The sequence below is a fragment of the Vulpes vulpes genome, chromosome X (assembly GCF_048418805.1).
Source record: "Vulpes vulpes isolate BD-2025 chromosome X, VulVul3, whole genome shotgun sequence".
Classification (NCBI taxonomy): Eukaryota; Metazoa; Chordata; class Mammalia; order Carnivora; family Canidae; genus Vulpes; species Vulpes vulpes.
In genome coordinates this window covers 43,527,294-43,543,940 of record NC_132796.1, presented here as the reverse complement: position 1 = coordinate 43,543,940, position 16,647 = coordinate 43,527,294, and the positions used below count along the sequence as shown (strand labels likewise).

General features: G+C 40.1%; 1 protein-coding gene across 2 annotated transcripts in view; it reads left to right on the top strand.

Annotated features, from left to right (window-relative positions):
* The window catches only part of FAM120C (family with sequence similarity 120 member C), a 163,707-nt gene extending 147,300 nt beyond the window's left edge, over positions 1-16,407 (top strand). Inside the window, exons 12-16 of one of the 2 annotated variants that reach the window (XM_072743380.1) lie at positions 888-1,097; positions 8,241-8,442; positions 10,949-11,087; positions 11,476-11,533; positions 15,207-16,407. In XM_072743380.1, the coding sequence (XP_072599481.1) occupies positions 888-1,097; positions 8,241-8,442; positions 10,949-11,087; positions 11,476-11,533; positions 15,207-15,461 (864 nt within the window). In that variant the 3' untranslated portion in view covers positions 15,462-16,407. The remainder of the gene's footprint in view (positions 1-887; positions 1,098-8,240; positions 8,443-10,948; positions 11,088-11,475; positions 11,534-15,206) is intronic. The other variant, XM_072743382.1, reaches the window with a different exon arrangement.
* The last annotated feature ends 240 nt before the right edge of the window (positions 16,408-16,647 follow it).

Genomic DNA, 16,647 nt, shown 5'->3' with positions numbered 1-16,647 from the left:
AAAAGATCTGGTCCAATAAGACTTACAAAATCTTAATTGAACTGAGGTTAACTAAGGGAAAGACAAAAAACAGTTTAAGGAAAACAGTGTTGGTTCCTTTTTACAGTAAGTATAATATTGCTTGGCACTAATGCAGTTACTGACTCCCGATAACATGCAGGAGGGGACCCGCAAGCACTTCCCATTTTCCCATTAAAGCCATCTAACATGTTGACTTGAGATAACAAATATCAAAATTTTGATGTTTTCCTTATCTTTTGTCATGCCTTTTCTACATAGTTGAGGTATGATGTATGTAATTACATAATGTATTTTTAAACTTGACATAGCACATATTTTTGTGTCTTAAAGAGTTTAATAAATGTATTATATATATATATGAATTATTATAATGTTGGCCATTTGGTTTAGTTTTTCCCTATTATATGTAATGTTATCATTAAAATCTTTATGCATTGAGCTTTATTCACAGCTCTACTTCCTTAGAATAGATTCCTGAAAGTAGAATTTCTGAGTCAACAAATGTGGACATTTTCAGGGTTACTGACATACTGCTTAAGTGTAATATACGTTTCTCATCAACGTTGAGTGTTCTTTCTGTCCTTAGTTTTTAAACTCTTCTAATTTGACCGGCCAAAAAAAGGTATCTCAAAGTGGTGTCTTCTTAAAGTTTTTAAAGCTGATGTCTTTGTTTTTTTTGTAATGAGTATCTTTCAAACTGTCTTAAGGAACGACATAGATAGAAGCTACGTGTGCACTCAAGTGTCTGTAATTAAAAGGCAACCTGTTCATATTTAACTAGAACACTCAGCACAACAGGGATAAGAGTAAATGTAACCAATAACAGTAAGTTTTTAATGGTAGTTTTTCCTCTGTGGTGGTTTCAGATTGAGAAACTGGATGCCCGAGGGATCCAGCTTGCTGCTCTCTTCATGAGTGGGGTCGACACAGCTCTGTTTGCTAATGATGCTTGTGGCCAGCCAGTCCCTTGGGAGCACTGCTGCCCCTGGATTTACTTCGATGGCAAGCTGTTCCAGAGCAAGTTAATTAAAGCAGGCCGAGAGCGAGTATCCCTGGTTGAGCTCTGTGATGGCCAGGTACCAGCAAGTTGGGCAGCAGCTAAGGGCCATCTCTGATATCTGCTGCAAGGATGAATGGGCAGAGGGTGGAAAGGAGCAGAAACATTGGAGGGGGAGGTAGGAGAAGTGGGAGGATGTGTCTGCCATTAACCTAACTTGTTCAGGGATCAGCCCAAAGGCCCAGAGTCTGATACAGACATGTTTTAAAATCATATTTTGGAAAGTGCTTCTTATGAACTTCAAATTTTCTTTTTTTTTTAAGTGCACCTGCTTTTATTTTTTTTTTACTTCAATTTTTATTTTTATTTTTTACATATTTTTTAATTGGAGTTCAATTTGCCAACATATAGCATAACACCCAGTGCTCATCCCATCAAGTGACCCCCTCAGTGCCCATCACTGAGTCACCCCCACCCCCACCCCACCTCCCTTTCCACCACCCCTTGTTCGTTTCCCAGAGTTAGGAGTCTCTCATGGTCTGTCTCCCTTTCTGATATTTCCCACTCATTTTTTCTCCTTTCCCCTTTATTCCCATTCACTATTTTTTATATTCCCCAAATGAATGAGACCATATAATGTTTGTCCTTCTCCAATTGACTTATTTCACTCAGCCTAATACCCTCCAGTTCCATCTACGTCAAAGCAAATGGTGGGTATTTGTCGTTTCTGATGGCTGAGTAATATTTCATTCTATACATAAACCACATCTTCTTTATCCATTCATCTTTCGATGGACACCAGGATCCTTCCACAGTTTGGCTACTGTGGACATTGCTGCTGTAAACATCGGGGTGCAGGTGTCCCGGCGTTTCACTGCATCTGTATCTTTGGGGTAAATCCCCAGCAGTGCAATTCCTGGGTCATAGGGCAGATCTATTTTTAACTTTTTGAGGAACCTCCCCACAGTTTTCCAGAGTGGCTGCACCAGTTCACATTCCCACCAACAGTGAAAGAGGGTTCCCCTATCTCCACATCATCTCCAACATTTGTTGTTTCCTGCCTTGTTAATTTTTCCCATTCTCACTGGTGTGAGGTGGTGTCTCATGGTTTTGATTTGTATTTCCCTGATGGCAAGTGATGTGGAGCATTTTCTCATGTGCTTGTTGGCCATGTCTATGTCTTCCTTTGTGAGATTTCTGTTCATGTCTTTTGCCCATTTCATGATTGGATTGTTTGTTTCTTTGCTGTTGAGTTTAATTGCTGTTGAGTATCCAAGATCTTGGATACTAGCCCTTTATCTGATAGGTCATTTGCAAATATCATCTCCCCTATTGTAGGTTGTCTTTTAGTTTTGTTGATTGTTTCTTTTGCTGTGCAAAAGATTCTTATCTTGATGAAGTCCCAATAGTTCATTTTTGCTTTTGATTCTTTTGCCTTCGTGGATGTATCTTGCAAGAAGTTACTGTGGCCGAGTTCAAAAAGGGTGTTGCCTGTGTTCTCCTCTAGGATTTTGATGGAATCTTGTCTCACATTTAGATCTTTCATCCATTTTGAGTTTATGTTTGTGTATGGTGTAAGAGAATGGTCCAGTTTCATTCTTCTGCATGTGGATGTCCAATTTTTCCACCACCATTTATTGAAGAGACTTTTTTCCTGTAGATAGTCTTTCCTCCTTTGTCGAATATTAGTTGAACATAAAGTTGAGGGTCCACTTCTGGATTCTCTATTCTGTTCCATTGATCTATGTGTCTGTTTTTGTGCCAGTACCGCAGTGTCTTGATGACCACAGCTTTGTAGTACAACCTGAAATCTGTCATTGTGATGCCCCCAGCTCTGGTTTTCTTTTTTTAATATTCCCCGGGCTATTTGGGGTCTTTTGTGTTTACACACAAATCTTAAGATGATTTGTTCCAACTCTCTGAAGAAAGTCCATGGTATTTTGATAGGGATTGCATTAAATGTGTAAATTGCCCTGGGTAGCATTGACATTTTCACAATCTTAATTCTGCCAATCAATCCATGAGCATGGAAATTTTTCCATCTCTTTGTGTCTTCCTCCATTTCTTTCAGAAGTGTTCTGTAGTTTTGGGGGTATAGATCCTTTACCTCTTTGGTTAGGTTTATTCCTAGGTATCTTATGCTTTTAGGTGTAATTGTAAATGGGAATGACTCCTTAATTTCTCTTTCTTCAGTCTCATTGTTAGTGTATAGAAATGCCACTGTTTTCTGGGTATTGATTTTGTATCCTGGACACTGCCAAATTGCTGTTTGAGTTCTAGCAATCTTGGGGTGGAGGCTTTTCAGTTCTCTATGTACAGTATCCTGCCATCTGCGAAGAGGGAGAGTTTGACTTCTTCTTTGCCAATTTGAATGCCTTTTGTTTCTTTTTGTTGCCTGATTGCTGAGACTAGGACGTCTAGTCCTATGTTGAATAGAAGTGGTGAGAGTAGACATCCCTGTCGTGTTCCTGATCTTAGGAGAATGGCTCCCAGTGTTTCCCCATTGAGAATGATATTGGCTGTGGGCTTTTCATTGATGGCTTTTAAGATGCTGAGGAATGTTCCCTCTATCCCTACACTCTTCAGAGTTTTGATCAGGCCTGGATGCTGTCTTTTGTCAAATGCTTTCTCTGCATCTATTGAGAGGATCCTATGGTTCTTGTTTTTTCTCTTGTGGATATGATCTATCACATTGATTGCTTTGCGAGTGTTGAGCAAGCCTTGCATCCTGGGGATAAAACCCACTTGTAGTCATGGTGAATAATCTTCTTAATGTACTGTTGGATCCTATTGGCTAGTATCTTGTTGAGAATTTTTGCATCCATGTTCATCAGGGATATTGGTCTATAATTCTCCTTTTTGGTGGGGTCTTTGGTTTTGGAATGAAGGTGATGCTGGCCTCATAGAACGAGTTTGGAAGTATTCCAACTCGTTCTATCTTTCTGAACAGCTTTAGTAGAATAGGTATGGTTTCTTCTTTTTTTTAAAAAAAAAATTTTTTTTTAATTTCTTATTTATTTTTGATAGTCACAGAGAGAGAGAGAGAGAGGCAGAGACACAGGCGGAGGGAGAAGCAGGCTCCATGCACCAGGAGCCTGATGTGGGATTCGATCCCGGGTCTCCAGGATCGCACCCTGGGCCAAAGGCAGGCGCCAAACCGCTGCGCCACCCAGGGATCCCTGGTTTCTTCTTTAAACGTTTGATAGAATTTGCCTGGGAAGCCATCTGGCCCTGGACTTTTGTGTCTTGGGACATTTTTGATGACTGCTTCAATTTCCTCCCTGGTTATTGGCCTGTTCAGGTTTTCTGTTTCTTCCTGGTCTAGTTTTGGTAGTTTGTGGTTTTCCAGAAATGTGTCCCTTTCTTCTAGATTGCTTAATTTATTGGCATATACCTCCTCATAATATGTTTTTAAAATCATTTGTATTTCCTTGGTGTTGGTGGTGATCTCTCCTTTCTCATTCATGATTTTATTAATTTGAGTCTTTTCTGTCCTCTTTTTAATAAGGATGGGTAATGGTTTATCTATCTTATTAATTCCTTCAAAGAACCTACTCCTGGTTTTGTTAATCTGTTCCACAGTTCTTCTGGTCTCTATTTCATTGAGTTCTGCTCCAATCTTTATTAACTCTCTTCTTCTGCTGGATGTAGGATCTATTTGCCGGTTTTTCTCCAACTCCTTTAGGTGCAAGGTTAGCTTTTGTATTTGAGTTCTTTCCAATTTTTGGATGGATGCTTGTATTGCGATGTATTTCCCCCTCAGGACTGCTGTTGCTGCATCCCAAAGATTTTGAAGGGTTGTATCTTCATTCTCATTAGTTTCCATGAATCTTTGTAATTCTTCCTTAATTCTTTAATTTCCTGGTTTGCCCTTTCATCTTTTAGCAGGATGGTCCTTAACCTCCCCGTGCTTGAAATCCTTCCAAACTTCTTGTTGTGATTTAGTTCTAATTTCAAGGCAATATGGTCTGAGAATATGCAGGGGACGATCCCAATCTTTTGGTATCGGTTCAGACCTGATTTGTGACCCAGTATGTGGTCTCTTCTGGAGAAAGTTCTATGTGCACTTGAGAAGAATGAGTATTCAGTTGCATTTGGATGTAATGTCCTGTAAATACCTTTGAAATCCATCTGGTCCAGTGTATCATTTAAAGTTCTTGTTTCTTTGGAGATGTTGTGCTTAGAATACCTGTTGATTGTACAAAGTGCTACATTCAAGTCACCAAGTATATGTGTATTATTATCTAAGTATGTGTTTACCTTGGTTTTAATTGATTGATATACTTGGCAGCTCCCACATTCGGGGCATAAATATTGATGATTGTTAAGTCCTCTTGTTGGATTGATCCTTTAAGTATGATATAGTGTCCCTCTTCATCTCTTACTACAGTCTTCGGGATAAACTTTAGTTTATCTGATATAATGATGGCTACCCCTGCTTTCTTTTGAGGGCCATTTGAATGTTAAATGGTTCTCCAACCTTTTATTTTCAGGCTGTAGGTGTCCTTATGTCTAAAATGAGTCTCTTGTAGACAGCAAATAGATGGGTCTTCCTTTTTTATCCAGTCTGAAACCCTGCGCCTTTTGATGGGGTCGTTAAACCCATTCACGTTTAGAGTTACTATTGAAAGATATGAATTTAGTGTCATCATGATACCTATTCAGTCCCTGTCTTTGTGGATTGTTCCCTTGGACTTCCTGTTTCTTTTAGAGAGTCCCCCTTAATATTTCTTGGATAACTGGTTTGGTGGTCACATATTCTTTCAGTTCCTGCCTGTCTTGGAAGCTCTTTATCTCTTCTATTCTGAATGAGAGCCTTGCTGGATAAAGTATTTTTGGCTGCATGTTCTTCTTATTTAGGACCCTGAATACATTCCGCCAGCCCTTTCTGGCCTGCCAGGTCTCTGGAGAGGTCTGCTGTTATCCTAATGCTTCTCCCCATAAAAGGTAGGGATGTCTTGTCTCTTGCTGCTTTAAGGATCTTCTCTTTATCTTTGGAATTTGCAAGCTTCACTATTAAATGTCGAGGTGTTGAGTGGTTTTTATTGATTTTAGGGGGGATCTCTCTATCCCCTGGATCTGAATGCCTGTTTCCCTTCCCAGATTAGGAAAGTTTTCAGCTATGGTTTGTTCAAGTACATATTCTGGCCCTCTGTCCCTTTTGGCGCCCTCGGGAACCCCAATTAAATGTAGATTTTTCTCCTTCTGAGGCTGTCATTTATTTCCCTTAACCTATCCTCAGGATCTTTTAATTGTTTTCCTCTTTTTTCCTCAGTTTCCCTCTTTGCCATCAACTTGTCTTCTGTGTCACTCACTCGTTCTTCCACCTTGTTAACCCTTGTCGTTAGGACCTCTATTTTGGATTGCATCTCATTTAATTGATTTTTAATTTCTGCCTGATTAGATATAAATTCTGGAGTCATAAAAAAAAAAAATTCTGGAGTCATGAAGTCTCTTGATTCCTTTATGCTTTTTTCTAGAGCCACCAGTAGCTTTATAATTGTGCTTCTGAATTGGCTTTCTGACGCGAATTGTAATCTAAATTTTGTAACTCTTTGGGAGAGAGAGCTGTTTCTGATTCTTTATTTTGAGGTGAGTTCTTTCTTTTAGTCATTTTGCTCAGTGCCGAGTAGCCAAAAACAAGTTGTATTTGATAGAAGCGCGAACTCTTCTCACTGTTGCATTCTAGCTGTTCTCTCTTTAAATCTCAGGCCGAATTTGTAGGTTTTCAGGATGATTTGAAAGTTTTCTAGGTAATTTGGTGGGGACAGGTGACTTGGGGACCCTACTCTTCTGCCATCTTGCCCCTCCTCCAAATTTTCATATTGTTTTCTTACTCTGTGTATTTCTTTCCCATGGAATACTCAGATATACTATATGCATTTCCTCCATTTCTTCAAATTTCATTTCCCTTATTTGCTAAAAACTGTAAGCCACTCTTCTAAGTGATGATATCTTTGGAAAAGAAACTATGTTTGGAACTAGGAGAGGGTAGTAAAGTAGATGACAGAGTAGAAGCAGGAAATTTTTTACAGTGAAACCTTAGGAAAGATGAGGAAAGGCACCCTTACTTATTCCTGGATACATTTGGGGGAAATGAGCTGAGGTTGAACAGGGGTTGGCAAACTACTTCAAAATTTGAAACTTGGAATTTTTATGCCAGTAAGGTTTCATTGGAACACAGCCACATTCATTCATTAATATATTGTCCATGGCTGCTTTACCACCACAATAGCAGAGTTATATAATTGTGACAGATACAGTATGGCCTACAAATCCTATCTGGCCCTTTTCAGAACAGGTTTGCTGACCTCTGAACTAGAAGCATGGACTTATCCTAGACAGAGATCATCTGCTAAGTGAGCAAACCAGGTCTCTGATCCTGGGTATGACGAAGAAGGTTAAAAAGCTTTGCATATGTCAGGTTTTATTCTTTTCTCTTTCACCTCATTCTGTTATCTCCCCCTTTAAAAAATAATCTAGTGGGGATCCGTGGGTGGTTCAGTGATTTAGCGCCTGCCTTCGGCCCAGGGCATGATCCTGGAGTTCCAGGATCAAGTGCCACGTCAGGCTTCCTGCATGGAGCCTTCTTCTCCCTGTGCCTGTGTCTCTGCCTCTCTCTCACTCTGTGTCTCTCATGAATAAATAAATAAAATCTTTAAAAAATTAAAATTAATCTAGCCTATTTCTGGTTGTGTGATAGACCATCAGTAAATACTTACAGTCACATTTGTCTTCCTTGACCTAGTCAGCGTGCCTCATAAGCCCTTGGACAGAGCTGATATGATAGTTTGGTGTCATGCAAATAGTGCCAGGCAAGTTTTCCTGGGTATAGCTCCTTGAGCCATTTAACTCCAGGCTTCAGTTCTCTTAATGGGAAGAGATTTGTGAAACTGTACCTGGAGTGCCCATTACTGTGCCTGAAATATAAAAGTTTAAAAAAATGGCAGCTGTTGGGGCACCAACAGTATGGGTGGTATTATCGGTTAAGTGTCCAACTCTTGGTTTTGGCTCGAGTCATGATCCAGGGTCATGAGATCGAGCCCCATGTCGTGCTCTTTGCTCAGCTTGGACTCTGCTTGGGTTTCTCTTTCTATCTTCCTCTGCCCCTCTGCCCCCCAACCCCATCTCTCTCTAAAAATAAATAAATATATCTTTATACTGTTATTAATTCCATTACTGTTATACAGTTACTGTTATTAATTCCATTCTTCATTTGAAGGCTGACCTGGCAACCAAAGTGGAAAAGATGAGACAGAGTATCCTTGAAGGAGTCAACATGAACCATCCACCACCTTCTGCTCTACTTCAATCACCTACTTTTGTGCCTCCCATGGTGCCCTCTCTCTACCCTGTTTCACTTTATTCCCGAGCCATGGGCTCAATGCCACCACCCCCTCAAGGAAGGAGTCGGGGATTTCCAGGTCAGTATCTAAGAATGAGGTATTTGTCACCTTCAATCTGTTTCATAATACTCATCCAGTAATTCTTCTGTGCTAGGTTGCAGTAGTTTGACGAGGAGCTTATTGACAGGGAGGGGTGTAGCCTAGGAAATAAAGTCCACTGACTTCCCAGACCATGCACCATAGTGGTGGCTGGTCCCTAAGGATTTGACTGTCACCAACCAAGCTCAAAGTAACCAATATAGTAGCCAGGAGCTGCTTTATTACTTCTGAGAAATATATCTCAAGTGAACAGGATCATCATAGTTGCTGGTTAGCTCACTCATTCCATAGGCAGTTGTACATAGGAGTTGTACATAGGAGCTTACAGAAAGACCAAATGGGAAATAAGAGTATATGACCAATGTCCACAGACAACCATACCCTGAGGTACCCATTTTCACTCTGGGAGTAGACCTGACACATTTCCAGAAGTTTGGAGTGAAATAAGTCACAGTCCATGGCTGCCAGGGGATTGCAATTTAGTGAAAAAAACAAATACATACACATACACACACACACATATATATTTTTATATATATATATATATATATATATATATATATATATATATATATATATATAAATTTATGGTGTGTGTGTTTGACACCTGAGCTGTGGCTTAATGGTGAATAGGCAGTCATGCTTAGGTAGCTGAGATACTGATCCTAATAATTCAGACAACCTTGGTGAAGCAAGATATCTTTAATAGGGATATTTTAACATGAAATACCCACACTTTGATCATGTGGGAGTGTTACTATGGTTGAAGATGTTTGTTGTCTCTTGCTCATCATTTTAAAAGTAATAAATCTGGAAGATGAAGTTTGTCTTAAATTTAGGGTCAAATTTCAGTATGCATATTTAGTTCAAGACTCTACTTAGATGAGCAGTGTGAATGTCTGCTCTGTTCAGTCAGGTAATGATCAAGTCTTACAAACCAGGCAGCCAGCCATTCATTCTATTCCTTGACGCTGACTTTAGAGACCTTGCTCTCATTCTTTGCCTGTTGACTTTATTGTGTCTCAGAAGACAGCCTTAATTAAGGCTAAGTTCTTGGGAGGTCCTTGCTATTGTCCCAGCTCCTAGTGATGCCTGGTCTCCAGTTACTGCTGGTCCATTAGGAGCCTCTTGCCACCTGAAAGGCCACAGTAAGATCCCCAAATGCAAGTCTTTCTAACCTCCTTCGGACTAGCTAGTACCCTAGTTTCTTAGACTCCCACTGCTATATGAATGAAGGGCTCTTTACTGGCCATCTGCTAAGTGAGCAAAGAGTTTTTAACATTCGGATATTTTCCATAAACTAAAATTAAAGGTTTACTAGAACCATGTATTCTATGAAGGCTTCGTTTTGTGCCAAATGATGAAGCTCTACTGTGCTTATGAGCTCATACATATAGAGTTGGAATTTCCTGTTTTAAGGAGATATGCTCTCTTGTCTTAAATTGGTTCTGGTTTTCAACTGTTGCTGTTCTTGCTTATTAATTACAAATTACTTTCATTTTAGTTTGGTGGTTTGGCTGAGCTTCCATTGTGTAGTGGTACATATATTTGAATCAAAAGTGGTTTGGGCCCACTTTATATTAACTAACCAGAATTTATTTTTTAAAAGATTTTATTTATTTATTCATGAGAGGTACAGAGACAGAGAGAGAGGCAGAGGGAGAAGCAGGCTCCATGCAGGGAGCCCCACATGGGACTCAATCTTGGGTCTCCAGGATCACGCCCTGGACTGAAGGCGGCGCTAAACCGCTGAGCCACCCGGGCTGCCCACTAACCAGAATTTAAATAAAAACATAAAAGAAAATGAAAAGTGGCTTTGGCCCAAATGAACCAACAAACAAAAAGCAGAATCTGTAAACACAGAACAATCTGATGATTGCCAGAGGGGAGGGGTGGAAGGTAAAGGGAAGGGTAAAATGGGTGAAGGGAGTGGGAGATACAGGCTTCCAGTTATGGAATGAATAAATCACAGGGATAAAAGGTATAGCATACGGAATAGTCAGTGGTATTATATTAGCGTTGTATAGGGACAGATGGTAGCTACGCTTGTGGTGAGCACAGCATAAATCTATAGTTGTCGAATCACTATGTTGTACACCTGAAACCAAAGTAACGTGTCAACTAAACTTTAATCAAAAGAAAAAAGAAAGGAAAATAAAAGTGGTTATAGTTTATAATTTTCTAATAAACTAGATTTTAGGACATTCATTCTGAAAACAAATATTGAACACCTACTGTGCGCCAGGTTCTGTAGCTGAAAAATGAATCATCCACACCCAACTTGCTAAAGTGGATGTGTTACAGATCTTCAACCCCCTGTCCCTAAATTTGCTTCTACTGTGAACCTTTGTTGTTGCCATCAAGTCTTTATCAAAGAGAAATGGAAATAAGCAGAGTAGGGGGGGTGGCTATGGGATCTTTTGTTCCACCTCTTATTCTACCTTGCCCTTAGCATTCATTACTGCCCTTCTTCCTGTCTTTCCAGGTCTCCATCCAATCCCACCCCAAGGAGGAAAACTGGAGATTGCTGGGATGGTTGTGGGCCAGTGGGCTGGCAGCAGGTCCTCCAGGGGCCGAGGCTCTTTTGGCATGCAAGTGGTTTCTGTCGGTGGGCCGGGGAAAGGGTATGTATTCCAGTAGGTTGGTATGAGCTAGTGGCAATCAAGGTGCCGTTGGGGAAATGCCCAACTATTGAATTCTTCTGTTAAGGTAAGAGGCATTAACTAACTTTGCATTTTTAAAGCCAGTTTTCAGTTTAAATGTTCAGCAAACGTACACTAAGTTCCCTGCCTCAGGGAAAAAGTTTTCCCCCTAGAGGAGGACATGGGATCCAGAACAATTTAGTATAATATAGAAATCAGAGAAAGGGTTACAGTGGTAACACGGACGAGGGGCATCTATCTAACCTAAGAGGGTCAAACTTCCTAGAGAAGGTGAGTAGTTAACTAAGTGAAAATGTGGGTATGGGCTGTCTCTGTTCCTCAGGATCACTTTTTCCCTCACTTTCTACAGGCATGGAAAAGAACAGACTGGTAGAGGATCCAAAGGACACAAAAAAGGAAATAAACAAGTAAGCACTATTTTGATACCTCCTGTTTGACACCTCCTGTCTTTTCAGCTAACTTGCAAAAGACCAGATCAGGCATGGAAAACTGTTTTCCTAGCTTCTCCCAGCATTTGATTTCATTCTCTTGCTCTCTAGCTGTTTAGTGAGGGTTAGCCTACCCAGGCTGTTTCCACAGTGCTGCAGAGTGTCATCCTTTTCCCTGAGTGAGACCACAGGATAGAAACCAGGTACTGTGTCCTGAACACCTATACCTAGCATAGTGTGTGCTAAGTGCAGCCATAAAGGGGCCAAAGTGAAGTTAACAGTGGGATTGCCAGCTGTCCAGGCTTTCTGAGGGACTACCCAAGAGGCTTAGAAAATTGAACTTTGGCCTTTGCTGAATACAAGAAGGAAGGAGGTGTTGCCATTTTGTGTATTCTTAATGGCTCAAAATGGTCATAAATTTTCCTCTATTGTTCACCTTGAATTCTGTCACAGTCTCCATCAATCTTTGTTAGACATGCCCCTTTCCCCAGATATGAAGACCCTAATCTTGTAGTGAACCAGAATCTTTTACTAGACTCAGACTGCTGGGCTCCTCATAGTATAGCAGCAACCCTTTCTTTCTTTCTTTCTTTCTTTCTTTCTCTTTCTTTCTTTTTTCTTCCTTTCTTTTCTTTCTATCTTTCTTTATTCATTTATTTATTTAGTGCACATGAGCAGGGGAGGGGGAAGGGCAGAGGCAGAGGGAGAGAGAGAATCTTAAGCAGGCTCCATGCCCAGTGTGGAGCCCATTTCAGAACTCAATCTCAATAGACCCTGAGATCCTAATCTGAGCAGAAATCAAGAGTAGGATGCTTAACCAACTGAGCCACCCAGGCACCCCAGTAGGTACTGCTTCTTGAGTGCCCCCTTTCTAACAAACCTTCTACTAGACATTTTACATGCAGTTTTTAATCTTCACAAGGGTCATTTTATGAGACCACACTGCAAAGCAACTTTGACATAGGTTCTCAGTTCCAAATTAGTTCTGTATACAGCCAGCCTTCATTGTATCCATGTTAATCCCCATTGTCTAATGTTTTCTCAAAAACATATCTGCTTTAATGTTATTTTGAGCTAAAAGTGGAAATAGAATGGTAAATCCTCCACATAAGCCAGAGAGCAAGGACTTAGGGATTTTTTCCAAAGCTTCTCAACTTTTTCCAGAAGCTGTTCAGTAAGATACAAAGGATTATACCTCAAAGGAAAACTTGCCACAATGTAATACAGCCTCAATTAATCCATCATGACTTAGGGCTGATCATTAGGTATACAGTCTGAAAAACCTGATTTTTTTTTTTTTTGGTAGAATAAGAGTAGATCCTATCTCTCAGAGGTTGATTCATATTAACTAAGATCACAGAAATAGCTATGTGGATGTGGCTGAAAGAGTAGCACTGGGGAGAAGAGAGGGAGTGAAAAGACACTGAAAGATCTGTGAAAGATCTAGTGAAAGATACAAATTTATGCTACTTTATCGCAATCAAGTACTTTCCGCAGTAATTATTGTTATATATTGTGCACTTACTCTTTTCTGGTCACTCTTATAAATCCGTGTGAGGTATTTATTATTCTCCATTTTAAACAGGAGGAAACTGAGGCCCAAAATTATCCATCAAGTCAATATCTATATTGCCATTCCAGTCTGAGCTGACTGATTCCAAAAGTCCTGTGCTGTCCTGATTCCACTGAAGTGTAACAACTCTAATTGGTAGACAAGATTCAGACTTAGGTCTGGCTGACCCTAGTGCATATGCTCTTCACCATTTCTATCAGAGCTTGCTTTTCTTAAGTGTAAGCTGCAAGAGAAACTGTGGTATCAGAAGTTTGCTTGGGATTGTTTTGGGAATCAAAACAATAATATTAGCTAGCATTTATTGAGTTTTTATAGTGTGCCATGCACAACATGTTCTAAGTGTCTCATTGAATCCTTATAGGAATTTAAAACATAGCTACTATTCCTATATTTTACAGATGAAGAAACTAAGGGAAAAGAAGGGATGGTAGATGATCTTAAGTTTCTCTTTGCTGAGATTACTAGGGATACTCTTATCTACTCCAAAGGTAGCCTGGCCAAGGAAACTCTCTTGTTGACTTTGTGTTTAACTAAGGCATCATTCCTGGACAGAGCTGCTGCTGATTGCCTTAATGCTTCTCCTTTTTCGTCCTTTCTTCAGAGCATGAGATCATTGTTCCACCTTATTAAATCTGTTTACCCTATAGTCCTATGTTCTTTTTTTTAAGTTTATTTATTTTTTTGTATTAATATCTGCACCCAACATGGGGCTCAGACTCACAACCCCAAAATCAAGAGTCACACGCCTTTCTGACTGAGCCAGCCAGCTGCCCCCATAGTCCTGTCTTCTTGAGATTATTTCTAGGCCACTGGAGTATCGTATATTTTCTTAAGTCACTTACTGGTAATGTTTTATTTCTTTGCAGACTCCCTCAGGTGGCTAATTCCATCCATTGTGTGGATTTTTACTAGTTTCATCTTATTTCCAGGTTCTTGAGCAACACTTCATAGTAATGCCCATGTTGTACAGATTTTGGAGCCAAAGCATCTAGCTTTGAATCAGGCTCTACCACTTATCAGTTCTGTAACCTTACACAAGTTACCAAGCTTCTCTGTGCCCTAGTTTCCTCGTCTGTAAAATGGAGAAATTGGTATCTATCTCACAGAATCATTTATGAGTATTAAATGATATTTGTTAAGTGTTTATCACAGGACCTGTAACATAGGAAGTACTCAATAAAAATTCAGTTATTATTTATAATTGACCACAAATTCCATAGGTATTAGATTTCCATTATATATTGTATCTTAGTGGAAAGAATGAGGTTTTTGGAGTCAAATAGCCTTGGATTCAAGTCTCGGCATGCTAGTGACCTCGGGCAAATCATTTTACCTTTTTTTTTTTTTTGAGCCTCATTTACTTTATCCATAAAATGAACCACAGAGTACCTGGCACGCCCAACCCCTTAGCAATCGGAAGCTGCTATTTTCCTAATAACATTCATGGAGAGAAAGCCCTGCATTGCAAGGTAATGCAGTTCATGTCATTAGTATTTCAAAAGCAGTCACATCCCTGAAATCAACAGAAAAACAGGTGATTATTTTCTGTTATGAAAGATTCTGTGGAATAGTGCACAGAGATCTTCTGGTTTGCTTTCCTTTGCTTTCATTTACATGTCCAGTTGTCAACATTGGACAGTATTGTGCAGCAGTTAAGAGAATAGACTTTAGAGGCTGACCCACCTGGCATGGAATCCTGGCCCTACTACTTTCTATCTGAGTCTCCATGAGCAAGGTACTTTAATCTTTCTGAGCCTCAGCTTCCTCATCTGTAAATGGGGCATCATATCTACCATTTAGGGTTCCTGCTAGCATTAGAAAAGTATATTTCAAAGCTTTATAAATGATAGTTGTGTCATTATTATGTTGCCATGGCCATTGAGTTTCGGTCAAATCCATCTGTTGTCACCTTAAGTTCTCAGGACAGTTATCAGAGTGTACTACTAGGTGGTAACAAGCTTTGGGCTTTCTGCTGTTTTTGAAGAACTGAAGCAGCTTCCAAAGGCTGTCCAAACATGCTTGGGAAGTGTCAGCCAGTTTGGGATTACCATTTCCACGGACTCTCTCTGTTTTTGACAGGGCACTTCAGATGGAGTTTCTAAATCCCTGGAGCCTCATCAGGGTCGGTCCCACTCACAGGTAAATGGAAACAATGGCACATTGATTAAAGAAGAGAAGAGTGGTCATCATCTTCCAACTCCATCACAATGTGCCTTATCCAGGGACAGCAACATGTGTAATAATGGTAACCGCTACTTCCCTGTGAAGAATGGGGAGAAGAGCCGCTTAAGAGAGCAAAAGCTAGGAACTGTGGCACAACAGAAGGAGGAATAATGAGAAGATGGCTTCAGCAGATCAGGAAGAGAGGAAAACCTATACTTTTCTGATTGTAGGCCCAAGTTAGAGGAGGACATAAATGCTTAGCCTAGATTTATCCAGCATTTTATTGGGATGTCCTGGTTTATTCATCTTTTCCCTTTCCCTGTCTTTTTCTGGACCTCCAGACTTAGTGGTCTGCTTCTAGGGAAGCTCTGGGCAAAGATGAATGGTAAAAGGACTAGCTCCTATTTTCAAATTGAATATGTAGTGCCAGTATTCTCTTTGCCTCCCCTGGGAGTGTAGTAAGGCAGTGTCTGTCAGAAATCTGGTGTCATCATGTAAGGCCCTATAGAAAAGTTCCAGCTTTGGTTTTCTGAGTCTTCATCATGTTACTCATTTATAAAACCCATGGATGGTAGGGGTAGGGACTGCTGCCTGTGGTTTCCTAGCTTGCTTTTTCCTCTAAGAAGTAGTGGGACCTTGGTATATAATCCATACCTTTCTCCCATTCACCTAACCCAAGATTTTATACCACTGCCTCTAACTCTGGCCTGACAATCAGATAGGTAAATGTTTTCAGGGAAGCGAAATAGTACTGGTTATTTTATTTTATTTTATTTTATTTTATTTTATTTTTTATTTTATACACTTAAAAAGAAAACTACCAATGGCCTTTGTACTGGGGGATTCTACTGAGTCAGAAAAGTACTCGGCAGATTTTTCCTGCCTCTGAACTAATACATTGTTTGTAAAATAGAAGATGTGGTGCAGTTCACCCACTCCCTGCTGCCCACACCCTGAAAGGGTGGGAATCAGTGTATTGAAACTGAGTATGAAAGGGAACTCAAAAGACTGTGGGGGGGGGGGATGTGTGGGTGTGTATGGGTGGATGTATATATGAATGTGTGTATCTATATGCATACACATACCCTTTATATAAAGAGACAGATCTATTTATCTATACATATTTTATATATATAAATATATGTGTTTGTGTGCATGTGTGCATGTATACACACATGCATACATACATGGTGATATCCCAGAGGATTTACTGAGTTTTCCAGAAATGCTTCCACTGCTATGGAAGTGGTTCTTTCCAAAAGACCACACTTTAAAATCCTTACTGAGTCGCAGCCCATCGGTTATGAGAAGATGGGCTTCTCTAAAGCAGACAAAAAGTACTTTCCAGAGATTGCCT